The sequence below is a fragment of the Vulpes lagopus genome, chromosome 6, assembly GCF_018345385.1.
Source record: "Vulpes lagopus strain Blue_001 chromosome 6, ASM1834538v1, whole genome shotgun sequence".
Classification (NCBI taxonomy): Eukaryota; Metazoa; Chordata; class Mammalia; order Carnivora; family Canidae; genus Vulpes; species Vulpes lagopus.
The window spans coordinates 117,247,676-117,272,443 of NC_054829.1; the positions used below are offsets into that span (position 1 = coordinate 117,247,676).

General features: G+C 35.8%; 1 protein-coding gene across 5 annotated transcripts in view; it reads left to right on the forward strand.

The window, feature by feature from the left end:
• Positions 1 to 24,768, forward strand: part of SPATA5 (spermatogenesis associated 5) — a 362,021-nt gene that overhangs the window by 254,079 nt on the left and 83,174 nt on the right. For all 5 annotated transcript variants that reach the window (XM_041758978.1, XM_041758977.1, XM_041758979.1 and 2 more), the window contains exon 15: positions 14,121 to 14,285. In XM_041758978.1, the coding sequence (XP_041614912.1) occupies positions 14,121 to 14,285 (165 nt within the window). The remainder of the gene's footprint in view (positions 1 to 14,120; positions 14,286 to 24,768) is intronic.

A 24,768-nucleotide genomic window follows, 5' to 3' on the forward strand; every position in this document is an offset into this window, starting at 1 on the left:
ACTTCATTCCTGGCCACCTCCATACTGCTGCCAGAATTGTTTACTTTCTTAAAGAAAAATTGAGCCCATCCTTCGCTTGATTAAAAACCTTCCACAGTTTCCTATGGGCTGTAAGCTAAAGACCAAAGTCCTTGGCATTACCCACTATATGTATATAATCATACCCCTGGAGTTGTATTTTGTTATTTCATCTACCTTCGTATCCCCATGTTTTCAAGAATTCTCTGCCAGTGCTTCTTAAATGTTTTTATGACGCGTCACACATGGAATAATAACCAGATAAAGTCACTCTGATCACCTAGAGCCTCTGGCTTCTCTGAGCTCCTAGCCCACCTGAGAGCTAAAGGAAGCAGTATGTTAAGCACCACTGTAGTCTAATCCCTGTGTAGCATTTGAGAAGGTCTGTCTCACCCTGTGACCACAGTAAACCTTTTTCCCTCAAAGGAGTGGTTTTTTACATTGCTGTACCTTTAGTTATTTGTGTATAGTATTTGCTCTGCCTTTTCCTACCTTTTCAACCCAGTAAATTTCCCCTACTTGTCCTAAGATCTAGCTTACTTAGATCACGGAGGTGTTTCTAGATTTTTTTAAGGAAATTTGAAGTGCCTCATTTCCAAAGTCTTAAATCAGCTAATTTTAAATTCTCACTTTCATTTTCTGAGCCAGATGTAATCATTTAATTTTAAGCTTAGACAGTTACCTACCACACAATGATTTTATGTTTTTAAAAATACAAAAAAAACTCTTGCTTCCTTGGCTTTTGTAAACAATTTCTTTCCCTCGTAGATTATATTCCCCGTGGAATCATATATACCCATCTCATAGGGATTACTTAATTAAAGGCTGATGAGCATAGTATAAATATATATCATTACTACTTCCTAATTATACTATAAAATTAAAAATCAAAAGATGTCAAGTTATTTCTTATAAAAATGTTTACTAAGCTGAAAGCTATAAAAGAAGAATTCTAAAAATTGATTTCCTTGGTTCAACCGAGCCTATTGGTTATTTTAGGTGTAATTGATCTTGATCTTTAACATATTCCTCTCAATTATTTCTGCCTTTATAGAAATGTTTTATATATCCATTGGTAAATATTGCTGATTTTATCTCATTAAATGATTGGCTTTAGTATCCCAGCATTCATCAAGTTCTAATTTAATTCTCATCCTTAAATTTTTGATTAATGTGGCTAAAAATTATTCATGTGGTTAAAATTATTTTGTCATCTTTTCTGCTACTGTCTTAGCCTATTGATTAAAACTTGCTGCACTTGACTCTGTATGTGGACTGTTTTCCACTTTTAATAAGTTAAGTTCTTAAAAGTAAGGACCAAGTCTTATGCTTCTTTGTATTATTAATAGTGCTTTGCACAAAAGAGCAGCTCAATTGGTGTTTTTTTAGTTACTTTCAAAATATCACGTGGATATTTAAGATTTAGTTAAAGGGTACACTTTCAGTTATAAGAGGAGTACGTTCTGAGTATTTAATGTTCAGCATAGTGAGTATAGTTAATAATAAGGAGTTGTATACTTGAAATTTGCTGAGAGTAGATCTTGAGCGTTCTCATTACATACAAAATTGAGTTCACTATTTTGGATATGTTAATAGATATGGTAATTACTTTTATCTTGGTAATCATTTCATAATATATATGTATATCAAATCATGTACACTTAAATATGTGCAGTTATATCTGTCAATTATTCCTCAATAAAGTTGGGAATAAATAAAAATTTTAAAGATAACAGCTAAAGGCAAAGGTAGAAAACATTTCCAGAAGTCAACTGTGTCCATCTCTAGGCTGAGTAATGTGGGTCAGCAACATGGAAAGATTTAATAAATACAGGCACATTCTAGGCCCTCCTGTCTTTTAGTGATTCCTTTATCAGATTTCTATTGAAAAGAGTAAGTATGTTGCTATAAGTTCTCCTTTCTCTATTATGAAAAGGCTGTGAATTGAGCATTTCAGGGACTATGATAAAAGCAAAGAGAGGAAAAGGCAAGTAGAGTTGTTAAATAACAATCCTTTTTAACATTGAGATTTTGAAAGATAAATCAAGAATCTGTGCTTTGGGGTGACTGGGTGGCACAGTCAGTTGAGCATCGGACTCTTAGTTTCAGCCTGGGTCATAATTTCAGGATCATGAGATCGAGCCCCACATCAGGCTCAGTGCTCAGCATGGAGTACTTAAGATTCTCTGCCCTCCCCTCAAAATATATAAATAAATCTTAAAAAAAAAAAAAAAGAATCTGTATTTTAAGCCTACTTTTCTGTCATTATAATCTCATAGTTTTAGAACATTTATTCTCTCATTCATTCAAAGAACATTAACATCTACCATGTGCGGGCAGCCCCGGTGGCACAGCGGTTTGGCACCACCTGCAGCCTGGGGTATGACCCTGGAGACCCGGGATTAAGTCCCACGTCAGGCTCCCTGCATGGAGCTTGCTTCTCCCTCTGCCTGTGTCTCTGCCTCTCTGCCTGCCTCTTTCTCACTCTGCCTCTGAAAAAACAAAAAACAAAAAACATCTACCATGTGCTAAGATCCAAAGATAACAAGCATGTCCTATGTCTAAGGAGCTTGGTCAAGTACTAGAGATAATTACACAGGAATAGTAATAGTGATAATAGCATCTTAATTGAAACATCCATGCCATGTGCTGAGCACTTTATATAGACTATATTATTCAATTCATAGAGCCATCCTCTGAGTAGAGACTAAAATTGTTAAGGATTTGAACGTCCCAAGAGGTTTAAATTATTTGTCCAAACATACAGCTAATAAATGAGGGACCCAGAATTTTAACCCAGGTAGGCTGAATTCTTCTATCCTCACTTTTAACATGTATGCCAAATTACATGTACCTGGTAGAGTCATAAAAGGTTATAAGGAGTAGACTTCTAAGCTGAGACTTGAACAAGAAGTAGAACTTGTCTATAGACAAGAAGATAAAATATTCTGAGTAGAGAGAGTGATGTAGAGATGAGTAGAGAGATGATGTAGAGAGAGTAGAGAGAGTGATGTAGTGATGTAGTAGAGATGTGTGAGGACAAGGAGGTAGAGAGCAGCATGATGTTTTTGGCTAACTGTGACTGCTTAGGTGTACTTAAGTAGCTGCAAATAAGGTAGGAGAGTTACAGCAAAATCATAGAGATATGAAAGCCTATGCTTGAATTTGACTCTTTCCCAATATTTCTGCATGTAGCAGCAGATAAGGTAGGAGAGTTACAGCAAAACTTTAGAGACCTGAAAGCTTAAATTTGACTCTTTCCCTCATTATTTAACAAGAAAATCCTTTTCTGTATTACAAGAATTATTTTCATTTGTCCATCAATAAGGTGTATCATTAAATGATTAGAAAATAGGTTTCACTATTTGCAATAGAAGAATGATCACTCTAGCAGTGATGTAGATAAGGAGTGGTTGAAGAAGGAAAGAATAAGACTACATGCAGGAAAAACAACTAACAAGGCAGTTTTGATATTCCAGATAAGAGATTGTGTTGTATTGAGTATACTGAGTGCCTTGTATTGCCAAGTTTACAGTGTTGAATAAAAGAATATGATACCTGCCATTGTATACAGCCCTGCAGGGAAAGAGGAACCATAAACAAACACATGCATATGTAGTACAGAAGATAGAGAAGAAATGACTGTTTCAAGAAAGAATTAAGAAGTAGCATTAACCATGCCTATTAATCAGTCAAATTTAGAAGGAGATAGAAAGAAGCCTAGAATAAGTTACAGATTTCTTTTAAATAAATCAGAGCTGTTACAGAGGATCCACTTCTCTTCCCAGTTTCTGGAACTCTTTTCTCCAAGAATCATGATACATTGATATGTTTTTATTAGAGTAAAATGTAAAGGCCCAGTGGTTGTTTTTCTTTACCAGAGGAAGGTACTCCACTCCGTACAGTGAGACATATACCCTATTGATCATTTGAAATGCATTGGAGCCATGGGACTTGATTTCTCAAAGTGTCTATTTTAATGTTGTGGTCTTAACAAGTATTTCTGTGCTAACTAAACTAGATTTGAGCATTGATAGAATATGAAATTACAAGTGTTGAATTTCAGAATTTATAAAAAGGAAAGGCAGCCCCATAACTGAGGTAATAGAGTTGGATCAGTAAGAATCCTTAATATGAAATACCAGAAATGCTCTTAAGTCTCTTCTGTAAAGGTCAGAAGAAGAAAAGATAATGGTATTAGTTTAATTAATTGGTGTAATCACTAAAATAGTTAACACATTTTCAGCAAACACCATGTACCATAAGCTATGGGCATTTCCTTGGGAAAGATACTACGATGGGAGTCCTAGAATAAGGGCTGGAAGTCCTATATAAAAGGTCATCTAATAATTCATAGTCTTGGGTGCACAAGCAGATTTCAGGTGAATTTTATGGTATTATTTACAAAATTGTGTGGGGATGTTTATTCTGTGTATTTTGAGGAGAATTCCTGTCAGAGTTCATAGTCCTCTCTCTGATTAAAGAACCACCTTTTCACACAAGAAGAAACTAGGGCTGAGGTGTAGAGACTTGCCAAGGGCTTGAATAACTTCTCTTGAAAAGGCAGTTTGCCCTGTGATATTTTTAAATAGAGTTTTAAGGTAGCAGCACAGTATCTATGACCTTGGGGCCAGAAGGGCTCTGAGTAGTATTAGGAAGCCTTGGCTTATTTTTTTCATTGAGAGTTGTCTATACGGTGATTTTAAAATAACACAACATGGCATCATTCAGAAAACATTCTTCCACCTAATATCCCAGAACAGTATTTTTAAAGAAATTCTAGGAAGGGTGTTAACTCATTCAGGGTTCTACAGGAAGGAAAGCTCTTTCCTACTATTTTTTTAAGCTAACTTTCACTGACAAGATCAGACCAGAAAAGACCAGCTGGCTGTTGGCCCAGACAACGTTATAATCATTGAAGTGTACTCAACCTGCACTGCCCAGGGACAGTTACAAGTTGGGGGGGGCTGGGGGGGGTTGCTGAGGCAGGCACAGATGCATGCTGAGTGTTGTTCCAGTGACTTAGATGACGTGTATGCTCTATATCCTTTGCTGTGTTCTTTCAACTATTAGAAAGGAAATTTTAAAATAGCCTGGAGTATGAGTTTTCCCATAAGGGTAAAAAGGATAACTTCAACTGAAAAAAAAATAACCAAGCTATTCACAGCTGTTTCCCCCATACCTAAAACAGGGCCTGGCCCACAGTAAATGTAAAATAATTTTTCTGATGCAAGAATTATTTAAATTTCTTTTATTACCTATATCATTTCAGAATAAGATTTTTTTTCATTTGTCCACCAATACCATATATCATTGTACTGGCAGGAGAGTAGAGTAAAAAAAAAAAAAAAAACTGGGATCCCTGGGTGGCGCAGGGGTTTGGCGCCTGCCTTTGGCCCAGGGCGCGATCCTGGAGACCCGGGATCAAATCCCACGTTGGGCTCCCGGTGCTGGAGCCTGCTTTTCCCTCTGCCTATGTCTCTGCCTCTCTCTCTCTCTCTCTCTCTCTGTGTGACTATCATAAATAAAAAATAAAAAATAAAAAACTGATTCAACATTCAGCCTACTTTCTGCCATTTATTGTGTGATCTCGGGCCTCATTTTCTTTTTCTTAATGGTGGTATGACAATAACTACCCAGGATTTGGAGAGATATTAAGTGAAATACAATATTTGAAAAGTGCTTTATAGATTCTTAAGGACAATATAAACATTAATGTTATTTGTCTTAACTAGCATTTTTAATAATTTGAAGCCATGTATTTACTGGAATCATTCTAATTCACTGAATTCTGTATTTGTTTTAGGTAGGAGAGAAATGATCCCCATAATTAAAATGCAGTTTGAATACTATTATAAATTACATTTCAAGGAAGCTGATCATGCCTCATTTTTCACCGAATGTCCTAATGTTGGGTGTGGAGAATAGTCTGCAAATAATTAAAACATTCATCTTTAAACAAAGGAAGTATCTTTATATTTGTCAACTGATTTTTTGCTTGCCCATTTATACATAACTTAAGAATTAATAGTTATCTGGTAGACATTCACCACCATATTGTAGGTTTTGAGACTTGCAAAAAGTACACACCAACATTTTACAAAGTGAAATGGAATATTAGCTTTTGAGATGTTTTATGATTAGAATTTGGGATAAAATTTGTATATACTACTATAGCCTTCTCTTGGATATTTTTAGTATCTATTAGTATGGGTTCCAAAAATTTTTGCATATGGAAGGAAACCTATCTAATTTTGCTTCTACCCATTGCTTCCCAAACATTATTTAACAAGAAAATCCTTTTCTGTATTACCTCTGTTAACATTTACTGGAGTGTTTTATGAAGCAGTGGTATGAGGTACAATGGAATTGATCCCATGAGTTTTAACAATCTATTTAGAACTCTAAACATAAACATGACAAAGTAAAGAATATTTTTATTTTATTTATTTATTTAAAAAAAATTTTTTTTTATTTATGATAGTCACAGAGAGAGAGAGAGAGAGAGAGAGAGAGAGAGAGAGGCAGAGACACAGGCAGAGGGAGAAGCAGGCTCCATGTACCGGGAGCCTGACGTGGGATTCGATCCTGGGTTTCCAGGATCGCGCCCTGGGCCAAAGGCAGGCGCCAAACCGCTGCGTCACCCAGGGATCCCAGTAAAGAACATTTTTAAAAGAGAGAAAGAGTTTACTATAGGATTGAATTGGTTGTGATACATGCCAATCTATCACCATGGCCAAATCATAAAATTTGATTTTGTTGCAGCTTGTTAAATAAGTATTCTTTCTCTTATTGACTACTTCTTCTTTTTTATTGACCACTTCTTATGTGAATTTTTTCAAACTCCTTAGTTGAAGGAGGTAATCTTTCCTGATAGAGACAATCTGAGAACATCTCCAGTGCCCTTGTATTTACTGATTGGTAAATATTGAGAATCTAACAAATACAAGTTACTACTTTGTTAATTGACTATAATTTACGTACAAAAATAAATTGCACCAACTTAAAGTGTGCAGTTAATGTAAACATGTATGTAAACCTGTGGTGCCACCTGACCACTTTTGCAATCAAGGTATAGGATATTTCAGTCGATTCCCAAAAATTACTTTTGCCCCCTTGGCAATCCATCTTTTCTTCTGCCTCAGGATCCAAACTACCACTGGTCTGCTTGTTGTAATTATAGATTAGACTGGCTTTTTCTAGTATCTTGGATAAATGGAATTATATAATATGTATTCTTTCACATCTGATTCCTTTAACTCAAAATAATTTGAGACCTCATGCATGTTGGTGTATCAGTCAGTAGTTCATTTTTTTGCCAATTAGTGTTCTCTTATATGTATATATATATATATACTTTGTTTATTCATGCATGAATTGGTGGACATGTGGATTGTTTACAATTTGGGGGTATTGTGAATAAATATCCAAGTCTGGATATATGTTTTTATTCCTCTTGGCTAAATACCTAAGAGTAGAATAGATGGTTGTTATGATGGGAAATGTTTAAATTTTTAAGAAACTGTGAACAGTATTCAAGTAATTGTTGTATTTTATATTCCCATTAACAGTGTATAAGTTCTTGTTGCTCTGTATCCTTTTTTCAGTATTTGGTATTGTCAGTGTCTTTAATTTTAGTCATTTTTATAAGAATATAATGATGTCATAACATTGTGGTTTAAATTTGCTTTGATCTGATAACTAGGGATCTTGAGCATCTTTTTATTTACTTCTCAACCATATAGCTTCCTTTATGAGACTCTGTTCAAATTTTTTGCCCATTTTCTGTTGATTGTGTTCTTACTATTGATTTTTAAGGTTTTTTTTTAATATAGTTTAGATCCAAAATTTTTTTGTCAGATATGCCAATTGACATTTTATTTCAGCCTGTAGCTTGCCTTTTTATTTCCTTAAAGGTAGCTTTTGAAAAGAAAAAAAAAGTTTTTTTAGAAATGAGTTTGTTAATTTTTTTTATATTTCTAGAAATTTGTAGTTTTAGCTCATATGTTAAGGTTTATGATCCATGTCAAGTTAATTTTTAGATATGATGTCAGATAAGGATCAGTGTTCATTTTTAAAATATGAATATCTAGGGGCACCTGGGCTGCATAGTCGGTTAAGCATCTGACTCTTGGTTTCAGCTCAGGTCATGATCTCAGCATCATGCGATCAAGCACCAGGTGGGCACCACAGTCAGCACAGAGCCTGCTTGAGACTCTCTCTCCCTCTACCACTGTCCCTCCCCTCTGCACGCTCTCTCTCTCTCTAAAATAAAATAAACCGGGATCCCTGGGTGCGCAGCAGTTTGGCGCCTGCCTTTGGCCCAGGGCGCGATCTTGGAGATCCGGGATCGAATCCCACGTCGGGCTCCCGGTGCATGGAGCCTGCTTCTCCCTCTGCCTATGTCTCTGCCTCTCTCTCTCACACTGTGTGCCTATCATAAATAAATTTTAAAAATTTTTAAAATAAAATAAACCAATCCTTTTTATAAATAAATAATAGTGTTTCATCATTGCAGCATTATTTTTTTAATGCTTTCCTTTCCTAGTTGAATGCCTTAAAAATAAAAAACATTATGGACTCCATTATCTGTTCTATTGATCTCTGAACCTTATCACACTGTCTTATTTTTTTAGCATTATAAGTTTTGAAATCAGATAGTGTAAGTCCTTCAACTTTTTTTCTTTTTTACCCTGCTATCACTGTTCTCATTTGCATTTCCATATAAATTTTGTCAGTTTTTTTTTTAAAAAGCTCTTGTAAAATTTTTTTGAAATTGCACTGAGTCTATAGATAAATTTGAAAAGAATGAATATCTTAATAATATTGAGTCTTCTAATTCATGAACATAGTATTTCTCTATGTAGGTCTTTAATTTTTCTTGATAGTGTTCTAGTTTCCAGTGAAGTGTTTGTTAATTTTATTTGTCTTAACGTTTTGTCACAAAAGCTTTTTATGTATTCTCATAAAGTGTATTTTTAAAACTTCATTTTTATTAGTTTACTGCTTAATATATAAAATATAATTTTTATGATCAGCTTATATTCTATAATCTTGCTAGTAGTTTTATAGATTCCTTAGTATTTCTATATAAACAATCATGTCATCTGCAAATGAGGATAGTTTTAGCTTTCCCCTTCCAAGTTCTATATTTCCTTCCCCCCTACCAGCCCGGTTTTTGCCTTTTGTCCTTTATCTTTTGCCTTTGAGTGAAGACTAGTACCTCTATTATATTTTTCAGTAGAAGTAGTGAGTTTTTACCTTGTTCTTGATCTTAGGTAGAAAGTATTCAAAATTTCAGCGTTAATTATATTAGCTGTCAGTTTTTTTGTTTTGTTTTTTGTTTTTTGTTTTGCTGCTAGTTTTTTTATACCACTTCTCATATTACTAATTTGCTGAAGGTTTTTTAACATGAGTGGATCTTGAATTTTGTCAAAAGCTTTTTTACACATATGAAAATAATCATGTGAATTTCCTGCTTTATTCTGTTAATATGGTGAATTATACCAGTTGCATTTGGTTAAGATGATTTATTCATTTTATATATTGTGAGATTCTGGTTGCTAATATTTTTCTAGGGATTTCAGTGTCTGTGTTCACACGGGTCATTAATCTGTAATTTTCCTTTTTTATGATATCTTTGTTAGGTTTTGGAAGTTAGTATTATGCTGGCTTTCTAAAACAACTGGGAAAGTGTTCCCTTCTCTTTATTTTGAAAAGGTTGTACAATTGTGATGTTATTTCTTCTTTGGTAGAATTCAGAAGTGAAACCATCTAGGGCTGGAGTATCTTGTGTGAAAGTCATAATTAATTCAATTTTTAATTAATTCAGTTCCATTTTAAAAAAATATTTTACATATAGAGCCATTCTGATTTTTTTATTTCATTTTGTGTTCATTTTGATAACTGGATTTTTTAAAGAAACTTTTTATCAAAGTTGAATTTATTGCCATGAAGTTGTTCATAAATTCTCTTATTCTTTTTGCTATCTGTGGAATCTATAGTGATAACTTCTCTTCCATTTCTGATGTTGGTGATTTGTTCTCTCTTCTATCCTTGTTCAGTCTGGTTAGAATTGTAAGTTTTTTTAAATCTTTCCAGATTTCAGCTCAGGTCATGATCTCATGGGTCATGAAATCAAGCCTGGCATTAGGCTCTGCACTGAGCGTGGAATCTGCTTGGAGATTCTCTGTCCCTCTCCCCACTCATGTGCTCGCTCTCTCTCTCCAACTCTCTCTAAAACAAATAAATCTTTTTAAAAATGTATTTTCAAAGAACCACCCTTGACTTTCAATTTTCTCTATTGTTTGTTTCCTATTTTATTTCCTTCCTTGTATTTACTCTTGAACCTTAGGTTATTGATTTTGGACTTCACTTCTGCCATAAACATTTTTTTCATGGTGAAAAATTTTATATTTAGATTTATAGCTGGCTGGACTCAGTTTAGATGATCCCAATTTTGTTGGCAAGTTCCAAAGCATCATAGTCAGGAGCCAGTCAACCATATGCTTTCTTCTCTCCATCAGGCCTGATCAAGGTGTTGACCTTGGCCACATTAATGTCATAGAGCTTCTTCACCGCCTGTTTGATCTGGTGCTTATTGGCCTTGACATCCACAACAAACACAAATGTATTGCTGTCTTCTATATTCTTCATGGCCAACTCAGTAGTCGGGGGAAGCTTGATGATGGCATAGTGATCAAGCTTGTTTCTCCTGGGGGTGCTCTTTCGAGGATATTGGGCTGCCTTTGGAGACGCAGGGTCTTGGGTCATCAGAATGTAGGTGACGCCCGGATCTTCTCTTTTGTGTGACTGTTCAGATCCACGCCTTTCAGCACCACTTTCTTAGCTTTCAAAGCCTTGCTTTGGCTTTGGCTTTGGGAGGCGCAGGGGCTTCCTTCTTTGTCTTTGGCGCCATCTTCGTGAAAGGCCACCATAAACATTTAAAGTTATATATTTGTCTCTAAGCACTGCTTTTAACCAAATTCCACAAATCTTGACTGTTAGATTTGCATTATCATTCAACTCGAAACATTTTCTAATTTCATTGTGATATCTTCTTTGACCTGTGGTTGATTTAGAAGGGTATTGCTTAATTTTCATGTGCTTGAGATTTTCCTCTATGTCTGATTGTTACTCATTTCTAATTTACCTTCTTACAGTCAGAGCACTACTTTGTATGATTTCAGTCCTTTTGAATTTGTTGAGTTTTGTTTAATGGTTCATCATATGAGCTGTCTTGGTGAATATACCAATTGTACTGAAAAAATATGTATTCTGCAGCTGTTGAGTATAGTGGTCCATAAATAAATATCAATTAAGTCACAATGATTGATAATCTTGTTCAGATCCTCAATCCTCTCTATCTTTACTGATTCGTTTTCTAGTAGTTCTGTAATTGCTAAGAAAAGAGTTAAAATCTCCTATTATGATTGTGGAATTATCTTTTTATCTCTTTAATCCTGTCAATTTTTGTTTTATATTATTTTAAGACTCCATTTTTAGGAACATACGTGTCAAGAAGTATAAAGGTTCTGAGACTTTAGCCTATTAGAAAGCTAACAAGTTAGCCTGCCACAATTTCATGCGGGCTTGGCTAAAGACATGAGATTCTTGGTTCAGAGACAGAGGACAATGTATTACTCACAGAATATCATGATGTGTGTGTGTGTGTGTGTGTGTGTGTGTGTGTGTGTGCGCGCGCGCGCGTGCGCCAATTCTCTAAGAACTAATTTCTACAGAGCAACCATATGAGGTTTGATGTTGGTATTTTTTATAGTGTTTTATGTGTGGCCTCAGTTACATTTTCAAGGTTTTGATGGTTTTTTGTTATTTTAATTAGAAGATGTTCATGTCTTCCTTATTTTCTTTTTTCTTTTTTTTTTTTAGTAAAATCCTTTTTTTTTAATTAATTAATTTATTTATTTATGATAGACACAGAGAGAGAGAGAGAGGGAGGCAGAGACACAGGCAAAGGAAGAAGCAGGCTCCATGCTGGGAGCCCGATGTGGGACTCGATCCCAGGTCTCCAGGATCGCGCCCTGGGCCAAAGGCAAGCGCCAAACCGCTGAGCCATCAAGGGATCCCCTTCCTTATTTTCTGTATTTACTTCTATCAAACCTTGTTTTCTGGGTATTTCATTCAAAAGTGCACATATAGAAATGTGCTGTATTTCACTATAAGTGTCTCTTAAATCTTCAAGAAATGCCATTTCTGATTATGTCAGCACCAAGAGTAATTTTTTAAAGGTGGAAGGCATGTACAGTTTCGTGGTGTTTCATTTCCAGTGCTCTTCATTTCTTCCTAAAGAATCAATTTTCCATCTTAGGTTATTCCCCTTAAACCTGAAGAATGTCATTTAGCATTTTTTGTAGTACAGTTGTGCTAGAAACAAATGTTCTCGTTCTCTTTTATCTGAAAATGACTTAATTTTTCTTTCATTATTAAAGAATATTTTCACTGGTACAAGAATTCTGGGATGACATTTTTATTCTTTCAACACTTTAAAGATGTTGTTCTGCTGGTTTCTGCCCTTCATTGTTTTGATTGAGAGTCATTGGTGATTCAAATTATTGTTCACTGTATTCAGTCTGGCAGCTTTCAAGATTTTGTCTTTGGTTTTCAGCAGTTTGCTATGACGTGTCTAGGTGTGGTTTTCTTTATATTTAATTTTAGATTCACTGAGCTCCTTAAATTTGTTTATTTACCAATTTGGAAAAATTTTGACTCATTTTTATTCAAATAATTTTTCTGCCCAATCTTCTCTTTCCTTCTGGGACATAGTTACACATATCATCCCATGAGTGATCTTTTTTTTTTATAATTTATTTATTTATTCGTAGAGACAGAGAGAGAGAGAGGCAGAGACACAGGCAGAGGGAGAAGCAGGCTCCACGCAGGGAGCCCGATGTGGGACTCGATGTGGGACTCAATCCCAGGTCTCCAGGATCACGCCCTAGGCTGCAGGTGGCGCTAAACTGCTGCACCACCGGGGCTGCCCCCATGAGTGATCTTTTAACATAAATCATGCCAGTTCATCTTCTACTTAAAACCTTCCAATGACTTCTCTTTATGAGTAGAATACAATCCAGACTCTTTACCATGTCTTTTAAGGCCGTAAGATCTGCCTATGACTATCTTTCGGACCTTATTTCCTATCTCTTTTCCCTTCATCCAGTCTACCACACTGATTTTTTTTTTCTTCTTTTTTCTTTTCTGGGAACATATCAGTCATTCCTGCTTTCTCTGCTTGATACCTTGAATACTCTTCTCCCAGATCTTTCTAAGGCTGACTCCTTTGGGTATCTGCCTAAGTTACCTCCTCAGAGAGGCTTTGTCTCACTACCCCAACTAAAAGTTGCCCCAGCCCCTTAATACACACACATATTTTAGATCTGTGTCTGTTTTAATAACTTTATTGAGATAGAACTTACATAACAAATTTAACCCATCTAAAATATTTAATTCAGTGGCTTTTAGTATATCCACAGACATATGTAACCATCACCACCGTCAGTTTTACACATATCTATCTTATTCATGCTATTTTTTAGTATCAAGAACACTGTCTAATGTATAGTGCATGCTCAGTAAAGTTTTCTGAATAGATTAATTCATTAGCTCTAAGATAATTTGGGCATTAGGCTCCAATAAAATATGAAGGAAGTTCATTTAACTACTTCAGGTCTAGAAGTACTCTTTTATCAGAGCTGTGCTATTTTGAGGGCTCTCTCAAACAGCTTAACCCATATTTTAAGAGTTATTGCAGGAAGTCCCCAAAAAAGTGTTTTGATATAGTGAATACAAATCATATTACACATTTCCCTAAGAGAAAATAGACCTCTTTTATTGACCTGACAGTTGCTGAGAAGCAGAAAACCCCTCAGAAGCATTGTTTTTGCTATTTTCAAAAGTACCTTGAACATTATTTGTTTGAATCTTTGAAATAGATTATAGAAATCGCTAGCACTTGTTTTATGTGCTAATTATGGGTGATAGTGGGTTATTCATGAGATTATAGATATCCCCCTTTCTTTGGTACCTTTCATGCATAATGTCAGTTCTGAGTTTGGTTAATCTGCATTGTCTCATCTTCCCTGTAGGCTTTGATGCGGCCTGGAAGAATTGACAGAATCATCTATGTGCCTTTACCAGATGCAGCGACAAGAAGGGAAATACTTAACCTGCAGTTTCACTCTATGCCAATCAGTAATGACGTGAATCTGGATGAACTCATCTTCCAAACAGATACATATTCAGGAGCAGAGGTAAGAGAGTTCTCCTCAAGATACCTTGGGGGCAGGAAAGCAGCGGGTTGGGGTCATTAGCAAAAAGATAGCTTCCTGCCAACTGTTTTAATAACTATCCGTTGGGCAGCCTGGGTGGCTCAGCGGTTTAGCACCGCCTTCGGCCTGGGGCATGATCCTGGAAGACCTGGGATCAAGTCCCACGTCGGGCTCCCTGCATGGAGCCTGCTTCTCCCTCTGCCTGTGTCTCTCTGCCTCTCTCTCTGTGTCTCTCATGTATAAATAAATAAAATCTTTAAGAAGAAAAAGAAAGAACTGTATGTTAAGAAATCTTAAAACAGGAAATGCACTAAATGACAGGTAATCAAAAAAAAAAAAAATGACAGGTAATCACTAAATTGCATTTTACCCGGCCTCTATTATATCTCAATTGTTTTTACTTGGCTTCTGTTACTTCTCAAAAAGTAGTCTTCAGAGAATTAACATGGTATAGTGGGGAGAACAGTGGACTAGAAGTACAAGTTTCTTCTTTGGGGTTTCTTGATACATCAGCTCCAACTATTCACACGTTTCTCTGAATTTTGATTTCTTGACCTATCAAATGGAAATAGTACACAACTTTACATACTATTTTCTTATAGAGATCATAAAAATGAAATTAGGATATCATACAAGTGCTCAGAAGTACAAGACTTGGCAGAGAGATTATATTATTACTACCTTTAATCATTTTGGAAAATTTTGTCGGTTTACTTATGTATTAACAAAAATTCTCTCATAAAAACTATAAAAGAGGGCGCCTGGCTGGCTCAGTTGGTTAAGTGGCTGTCTTGGGCTCAGTCATGATCCCAGGGTCCTGGGATCCAGTCCCACATCAGACTCTCCCTACTCAGTGGAGAGTCTGCTTCTCCCTCTGCTCCTGCCCCCTGTTTCATGTTCTCTCTCTCTCAAATAAAAGTTAAAAATAAATAAAAAATAAAAGCTGTAAAAGGGACAGTCTGTCCTTAGCTGTGAACAGCAAGACCTCTGTGAAAATATGAAACTTTTTTTTTCCTGTCCCTAGCAACTTTTTGCTTAGGCCATTTTTATTTACAAAATAAAATTCCATTAAAAGAATTGTGCATCTTTTCTACATGCATTTCTCAAAAAAGGACAGACTGTAGTCCTCAACATAGAAATATCTTCTGAATACCACTGACACAGATTTATACTGGGAAATTAATATTTTTTAAATAAGAAATTATAAATTCATTTTATTCTGAATTATCCAGCAGACTGAGACTCCATATTCTTCTGTCAGCTTGCTATTGTTTATAATCTGTCTTCTGAAAAAGCCAAAGAGATTAATACATAATAGACAGCGTACTCAGAGAGTATTGTAGGTAAATTCACATGTAGCATTGGGCTGAATGTATCATTCAGTCGTAGCTAATAACAGCAACCAAAATAAATCCCAAATCTCCTCATTATTTTGTCTCAGCTATGAAGTGTGTACATTTGATTTTCCCCCTGTAGGATTTTCATTTTCATTGCAGGAGGGGAGTGGGGGAATCATGTAGAAAGTTACCTCGAGAAGCAGTTGAAGTACATACATTTTTTTAAAGTCCTAGCTGAAAAAATAATCCTTATGAACATCTTCTTGACATGACTGTCCATTAAGTTAAAATGAATATATAGTTGCTGTTAAATGACTGCCCCAGCATTTCTAGAATTCAGTTTTTGATATTTTGATGTGAGACCAAGGGCTGGATCACGTATATGATATGTTAGTTTATAGGAAACAGCAAAGAGAAGAAACCATAAATCTTTCCGTTGAGCAGAGTGAAATGGAAGAGCAGTCAGCAAGGTATAAATGTGCCTTTCTCGCTTTGAAGTAAATCATAGTAGTAACATAGAAGTGCTAAACAAAAATCAAAGCCAGTGAGATTCTGTTTGGCTGAAAGGAAAAAACTCATTTGGTGCCAGGAATTATTGTACCAGCTTGCTAGTTCTTATGTAGTACCTGTCTTATTCAATCTATTATATAAGCACATTCATTTTTGGTTAATTTTTATATCAGATCTTCTAAAAATAGTTACAGAGAAAAGTAAAAGAAAATTCTGTCCCTCCTTGAATTACACTTTTGGGTCCCATAATGGTTGGGTGAGGAAAGTATATCCCACCCTGGTCTAATTATAATCTATATACATGTAATCCATTACAACTTCATAAAATTTTATTCCGAGCTATATCTTAGTAGTTCTGGAATTTTGATTTAGGCAAGACAGATTTGTTCCATATTGTTTGTTTTGTGGGGGGTTTTTTTGGTCTAATTATTTAGGCAGTTCACACAGGAGCCCTATTTTTTGAAGAGAACTATGGTTATCTTAACAGTTTTAAAATTAATAAATAGGAAATTTAAGATATATAACTTTGAGCTTCAAATAAAATATAAGATCCCATCTTTCCCCCCACCTCTTTCCATCAGAATGAAAATGGTACAGCATTGGTGAAAGCCAAAATTAGTTTGGAAGTTTTGTTTTTGTTTTAGCAATAAGACAAATTCAAGCTGGAACCTCAGTCACCTGACTCCTACAGACCCAGTGCTTTCCCACTGATGTAACTAATTTATTTCCTCCTCAGTCTAAGGCCAGAACCTTTAGCACAAAACCTATTACATAGTACATATTTAACAAGCGTTTAACAAACTGAAAACGAAAAAAGATTTTTAAAATTATGGTTTAGGAAAAATGGACTTTCCTTCATCATTATCATAAGGAGAGCCCTCTGACTTTGTAGCAGTACACCCTGATACAGCCATAGCTATTTTTTCAGATTTAGAAAGTGTGTCATTGGCCACTTTTGGTATAAAATGAAAATATTGATAAATTAGTTGTCTTCACAGGAGAGTGGTATCATCAATATTATTCATTCATATATCATTCATATAATGATGTATTATATATTAATTTATACACTATTAGCTATATGAACAAGAATTTGGCCAGATGAGCCAGAGATGACGAAATTATTGACACCAGTGTCTGTCTTTTAGAAACATAAAATGTTTAACTGTAGTGAGTATTTTTTTATTTTTATTTTTAAATCAAAAATCTGTAGAGAGGAGCACCTGGCTGGGTCAGAGGTAGATCATGAGACTCTTGATCTTGGGGGTCATGAGTTCAAGCCCCACGTTGGGCATAGAACTTACTTTAAAAAAGAAAGAAAGAACAACAAAAGCTGTAGAGAGTGATTGGAGACGATATAGGTACTTTTAATGACTGAGATAGAGGAGAGTTACTATTTAAAAATATTTTCTTTCAACCCAGTGCTTTATTTTGCCCAGTCGACATTGTTTCTTAAAAGCTAACACAGGGGATCCCTGGGTGGCGCAGTGGTTTGGCACTTGCCTTTGGCCCAGGGCGCGATCCTGGAGACTCGGGATCGAATCCCACATCAGGCTCCCGGTGCATGGAGCCTGCTTCTCCCTCTGCCTATGTCTCTGCCTCTCTCTCTCTCTCTCTCTGTGACTATCATAAAAAAAAAAAAAAAAAAAAAAAAAGCTAACACAGGCCCAGTGTTTTAAATAGCCCCTTACACCCCAATCTATTTTCCCTCCCTGGAGAGGGTATAGAGAACTGCACTATTTCTTAATTTTCAGGAGAGTTCCAAGGGGAAATTTGTTGCCAGCTGGAAGAGGAATAGGGTCACTAAGGAGCAGCCTCCACAGAGAGGCTAAAAGCAGGTAGCATCCTTCAGCCATCCCTGTGCCTGCCATTCCCGGGTGGCCAGAACCTCATTGTCTTTGCCTTCTTGGCTGTAGCTCCCAGTTAATAGAAAAACATGTTGCCATTTAAAAGCAGATGGGAATTCAGTTCAGGAGGAAATAATAAGTCTTTTTTGGTTATAGCTATTGTTTTCTTTTGCTTTGATTTTTGTTTTTTAAGTTATTTGTAGCAGATTCCATTTCATTTTTTCATTTGTCTTTTATTCAATTATCTTAGTTACTTTAGGAAAACTTTTATCTTACCCACCAACAGGAAATCAAGAGTCACAAATATATGCACATGAAAGGCATAGCCGGTCCCACTACCCATGCACCATGTGCTTGGGAACAGAAGTGACAAGTAAGATAATTTCCTCTCTGTGTAGGAATTTGCTGACTTAGGCTGACAACTAGTATCTGTAAAATTTGAGTTGAATGTTTATTTGCATTTGGATGTTATCCTCTGTTAGTGATTATCTCATTAAGTGAAATTGATAATATGTCTAAGAGCCAGGTACCAGTTATAGATTTTAAAAATAATTGAGGCAATCATAGCATTTATTTCATACATCAAGATTTGAGGATTCACTTCCAAGAGAGGCAGTAAAGGGAAGACAAAAAGGAATTCTGATGGTGCATTTGAGTAAGACTTTTAAATTGTAGTCTTTTTCTTTCAGAGTGGCATCAGGAAAGTTATTTAACCTCTTTGGACTTTAGTTTTCTCATTTGTAAATTAAGTGTTTGCAGTTGTTTTGAGGGTTAAATGGGGTAATAAATAAATATAAAAGCACTAAGAAAAAGTGTGTGACACATGAAGAGTGCCTCCTAAATGTTACATCCCTTTATTCTTTGTTCCTCTTATCTGTTCAGTGTTTATATTTACCACTGAAGTATTGGATGATGTTGCTATAAGATGGTAATGTTTTGCATTGTCTCAATAACCAGATAATGTATCTGAAAGCTAAATTATAAATGAGTTACTTCTTTTTCTTTTCTAAAGAATATAGCATCTGCTTAATATGGTGATTTTTAGGATAATCTTGTGACCTAGTGCTAGAAAGTCTTTTTAAAGCAATTTGTTAGAGTTAAATACATTTCACCCTATATTTTTAAAAAGCTTTAACTTCATGTGAAGTCTATTTATTCTTGTTTTACTAAATCACATGTCTTGCCCTAGATTTTGTTTTGTAGTCTCTGCCCTTCTGTGTCTAATTGCTCAAGGTCTTAATGCCAGCTTGACATTTAAAAATTACCTTCTGATGTGCTTCATTACTTCAAGAAGGTTCTAGTCACAATAAAGAGAGAACTTTAAATTAATTTTCTATCTTGCTGATTAACATTCCTTCTGACATTCTCTCTTTTCTCTAACAAAATGAAAATATATATTAAAAAAAATCATTGCCATTTAGGGTGTCTGTACTCTACCTACATGAAGTCTCTTGTGGTGGTTTTCCCCAAAACTAAAAATCAGGATCAGTGTATTTGAATTTGGCATAGATTTACTCTATCTAACAATGCATCTGAGATAATAATAAAGGAGACCTTTTAGCCTGTCTCAGGCCCTCTGGTTAGTATTTTTAGGGAGCAGAGGCTTGGCCGCAGTGTTCCTGTCCCCAGAGTGAAGCAGAGTACCACAGTACTTAGCAACCTCCTGTACACTGTCTTGCAGCCTACTTGTCCTGCTTAATTGGAAACTGCCCTATGAACACATACTGCTGTAACCAGCTGGTCTACTGTTCTTATCTGAGTTGTTTGTTATCTCTCTACTCCTTTTTGTGCATTTATCCTAAAACTCTATGCCCCAGAATTTCAAAATACTCTTTTTTTACACAACCTACAGAAATCACTGCTTTGTCATTAGAACATCATGATCACTGGAACTCAGGTCCCTGGAAGTGACTTCTCTTTTTGACCTCTTTTACACTGATTTCTGTTTTACTTGTTTAGCTCTTTGTACATTTTTTCCTGATAGTTATTTTAATATGAGCAGCCACCTTGTCTCCCCAAAACAAACTGTAAGATTCTCTGCAATGGAAACCAGTTTTTTACTCCTTGGAGTCCAGCGAAGCAGCCAGTATCTTACACTCAGTGGATATTAATGTTAGATGAGCCAAATTTATGTGTTAAATCTGTCATTCTACCAACAAAAAATGTCAATTTTAACATTCACCTAAAGTGGCATTTTCTAGTTTTAAGTGTGTTTTTGTATACGTTATTGATTTGAGTATCTTAACCCTTTGGGAACAGTGCTCTGCCAAGAGAACTAGAGCCAAGCAAAAACAATGGATTACCTGAAGTCCCACAGTGAATAACTGACAAACCCAGGACCAGAAACCAAATATTTCAACTCCTCCTGAAAGACTCTTCATGATCTCTTCATGCCTCTGAGTCAACTGAGGAGTCTTTGAAAGTGTTTCATTATTCTCTTTGGCATATCTGAATCTTTAGTAAGATTTGCCTACTCTTATGGACAGTGACTTAGCAAACTAAGCAACAGATATGAAACATCTTTACATTTTTAGGTGTACATATCTTATATGTGATTATTTTTAGTTACCCTGTTATCAACTTCCCAAATAAGTGTAAGCTACTTCAAGTTAGGAACTATGTTTTTCTTTCTTCATGTACTGTATTTTCCAGATGGTGAAAATAAGACTGGCAGTTTTGAAGGGAAAACAAAAATGACTAAATTCCATATCATGTGTTCATGTGGCATGATCTAATGATGTGCTGAATACTATGGGAGAAAGAAGTGGGTATGACTCACGCTAGCTGGATTTGAGGGAGAGGGTAGTTAATCTGAGTACTAATTAGTAAATAGGAGTTCCCTAAGTCAAGTGGAGCTGGGGAGAGAGCATTCCAGGCTGATAGGAAGGCAGAGATGCATAAAAGAACATGGCATGTCCTAGATTTGGTTAAAGGTTGAAATATGACTAGAAGAAGGAGTCTGCATATAAAAGTAGTAGGTGATAAAACAAGAAAAGTAGGTGAGGCAAATATGAAGGACCTTGAATAACTTGCTTTTCTCCTTTAAGCATTGGAGAGCCATTGAAAAAGTTAATAAAAAATGTTGTGATCAAACTTGTGTCATCAAAAGATTGGTAGCGTTTTGTACTTAAAACCACCATTACTCTATCCAGCACTATTATGTGAATTGGAAAAAGGTACTCCTTTGCCCCAGTTGATGACAGTTACCTGCCAGGGCAAAAGGTTTGTCAAGCCGAGCATGAGCTTTCATAAAGTCCCCATTTCAGTCTTTATTCACCCCCTCAGCTGGGCATCCTTGTATGGACACAAACTTCACATCTCTATAAGGCTGTCTCATTTTGGCTTATCCACTTTTAAATATCCCTCAGGGTTCCTAGCACAGTAGCTTATACAAGGTTGATATGTATTCATTGAATAAAGAAATTTAGATTTTACATCCCAAGTAGATAAACTACTTTCTGTGTCTTTAAGATTTGCTTCATGAACCCTTGGACAAACATGTTTTGTGAGTGAGATAAATTTTGAGAATTCATTATTTATTACAAATTATTGGGGGAGATGGAAATATTAGATGTCTTTTTGATTATAAGGGTGATCTGGCTGTGACATCTGTCACCCCATTGATCATTAGGATTGATTCAGTTGATCTGGCTGGCTAGGCGGATATCTTCCTCCTTTACCACTCCACATGCATCCCTCCCAAAGGTGTGCATTCAGTTGAAGAGGACTCTTCTTTGGTCAAAGGTATACGAGTCACTATGCTTCACTGCTAGAACCTCCAGACAAGCTCTCAAGTACCATTTGTAGGAGAATGTAGGGTAGTCAAGCTTCCAATACTCAAGACACATACAAACGAAGCACTGCACAATCTGCCTTTCTTTAAAACAACAAAAAAGATATCTTTTGTGCAATGTTAAACCAGCTGTGAGGTGCAGCACCTGGTATAAATGACTGAAATGTTGAAAGTCAGGTTCATCATGCGCTCTGAGCCATCTTATCACATATAACATTGAATATATAAGGTCCTAGGGCCAACATGTGCTTCAGAGTACATTTTACACATTTAATCTCCACAGCTCTTTTCAGTTGCTAAAATGTGGCTACCCTGTTGCAAATGAATTGTGATAGAACCTTCAGAGCAAAAGTCAGCATATACTGAAAGCAGATATTTAGGCTCTAACTTCAAGCCAGGCCACCACCCCTTCCCTTCCCCTGTGCCCACAATTTTACAATCTACGTACTAAGTCAAGAAGTTTTGTAAAAGCCAAGACTTAAACTTTCATTCTACCTTGGCCATGTATTACAGTATTGGTTGGGTCAAATCAGTTATCCTCTCTAGAACCCAGTTTTCATATTTTAACAGAGGAAGTGGAAATATGGTCTCTGTGATCCTTTCTAGTTTTGAAAATCCATGTGGTTATATACCTATCATAGATTAAATTAATTGTATAAGGATCTCTTAGGGATGGACTTCCCTAAAGTCCATAAATACATAACATGGTTTTGTTTCCTTTATTGTGTTTCTAGAAACCTAGGATTTTAGGGTCTCATTCACTGTCTCTATATTACTTGCAACTGTGGCCTAGCGATCCTGATCGTAGCACCAGAAAAATAGGATTAGAAGACTGACAGTGCATAGAATTCAGATTTTAATAAAGATTCTCCTTAGCAAATTTTCACAATTTTCTACTGAGTGGAAATGGAAGTTTTACCTGCTCAGAGATTCCCAGTAATTTTTTTTTTTTTCTGAGAACTTTGGTTTCTCTGCTTTTCAACTTCCTTACAAACAGTCAAGTTTAATACCTGTGATTCTGGAGGCATTATGATAAAAAGTGTTGTAAAATGGAAATAAGCCACCAGTCTTTTTCCCTAAACTCTTTGTTAGGAATGTAAGTGAAAGTTACGAGATTATCATGTTCATTTTAATGTACAGTTTTTAAAACTTCCAACATATGGAGATGTAAACATTCTCTGTATTTCCAAACTTCAGCTGCTACTCAAACTGGCAATACAAAGAATCTTAATTCAACTTACCTGAAGGCTACTTTAGTTAGGATGTTTACACCAAAGCAAATCGTTTTCCAGAACACCTTGTGCTGTGATACCTGTATTACTGACCCCTTACCAGATGTTTAAAGCTACTGTTAGCTTACAAGAAGCATTAGTCAGAAAGGAAATGGACATTGAATGAGAGGCTGGCTAGCAACAAACTTAATAGAGTGTTTTATAACCAAGTACTGAAACCCTTTGTAAGGAAGCAGTGTATCAAGGCAACAAATTAGTCAAGACCTAATAATAATCTAGTCCCCAAAGCTGGGTTCCAGGCTAACCCATATCTATGAAGAATTACTCAGGCTAGTGGTAATGCTGATTTAAGCATTACAACATTCTGCCTTGTTTCTCCTTCCAGATTCACAGTCTCTGTTGACACATGCTGGTTCCCTAGAATTTTTGCACATTTAATCTGTGTTTCTTCATCTTCAAAAGAGTGATAAAATGTAGGGGTCCTACTAACTTGAGAGGAACACGATTTTAAAAAGATGTGTAAAGCATGCTATTAATTCTGGTAGAATTGGATATTTTTGTTTGGTTATTTGAAGGTAATAGAAGGCTAATATTTTTTTAAAGATTTTATTTATTTATTTGAGAGAAAGAGAGAGAACAAGCAAGGGGAAGAGCAAAGGGAGAAGCAGACTCCAACCCTGAGCTGGATGATCCCAGTATCCCAGAATCATGACCTGAGCTGAAAGCAGACGCTTAACTGACTGAGCCACGCAGGCACCCTGGAAGACTAATTTCTCTAATAATTCTAATTGATCCGTATATGAAAAGAATGCCACAAATATATGTAAAAACTGTTTATTCTTTTAAGAATATTTTTTACCAGGTACCCAGGTGACTCATTTGGGTTAGGCATCCAACCTTGATTTCAGCTAAGGTCATGATCTCTGGGTTGTGTGATTGAGCCCTGCTTCTGGCTCTTTACTGGGCATGGAGCCTGCTTAAGATTGTCTGTCCCTCTTCCCCTCCTCTCTCTTTCTCTCCTCTTAAAAAAAAAAAATGTTAGGGACACCTGGGTGGCTCAACGGTTGGGCGCCTGCCTTTGGCTCGGGTTGTGATCCCGGGGTGTGGGATCGGGTCCCACATTGGGCTCCCTGTGAGGAGCCTGCCTCTCTCTCAGTCTGTCTCTCTAATGAATAAATCAATCTTAAAAAAAAAAAGGTTAAAAAGAATATTTTTTTACATACAAAACTGCATTATAATTAAGCAAATGGATTATGGAATGAGAAAGATCTAAATCCAAATGCCTAGTCTACCCATTTCTTACCTTGTGATCAGTTTCTTTATATGTAAATAAGGTTAATAAGAGTCTCTACTTCATAGATCTGTTTCAGATTAGATGAAGCAATTACCATAAGGGACTCATCCTTGTAAGTACATAGCAAGTGCTCAATAAGTCATTTTTGTTATATTTTTTATAATCATCAAATTCAGTCTATTTAATAATTGGTCTTTAATATGAAAATATCCACAGTTGGCTTAGATTTTATGAATACAGTGTTTCATGTGTATTCATTTTTTTAGTCTTAATAGTATGTTCTTTAAAGCCAAACTGAATTTCATAGTTACATGCAGTATTTATTTCAGCTAGTTTATATTGATAAACATTTGTAATCCCTATTTTTATTTTTTTTTTCCTGTTAAAGGTATAAACTACTTTTTACTCTCAAGTGTGTAAAGCTGGTGTTTCCTTATAAACTGTTAACATAA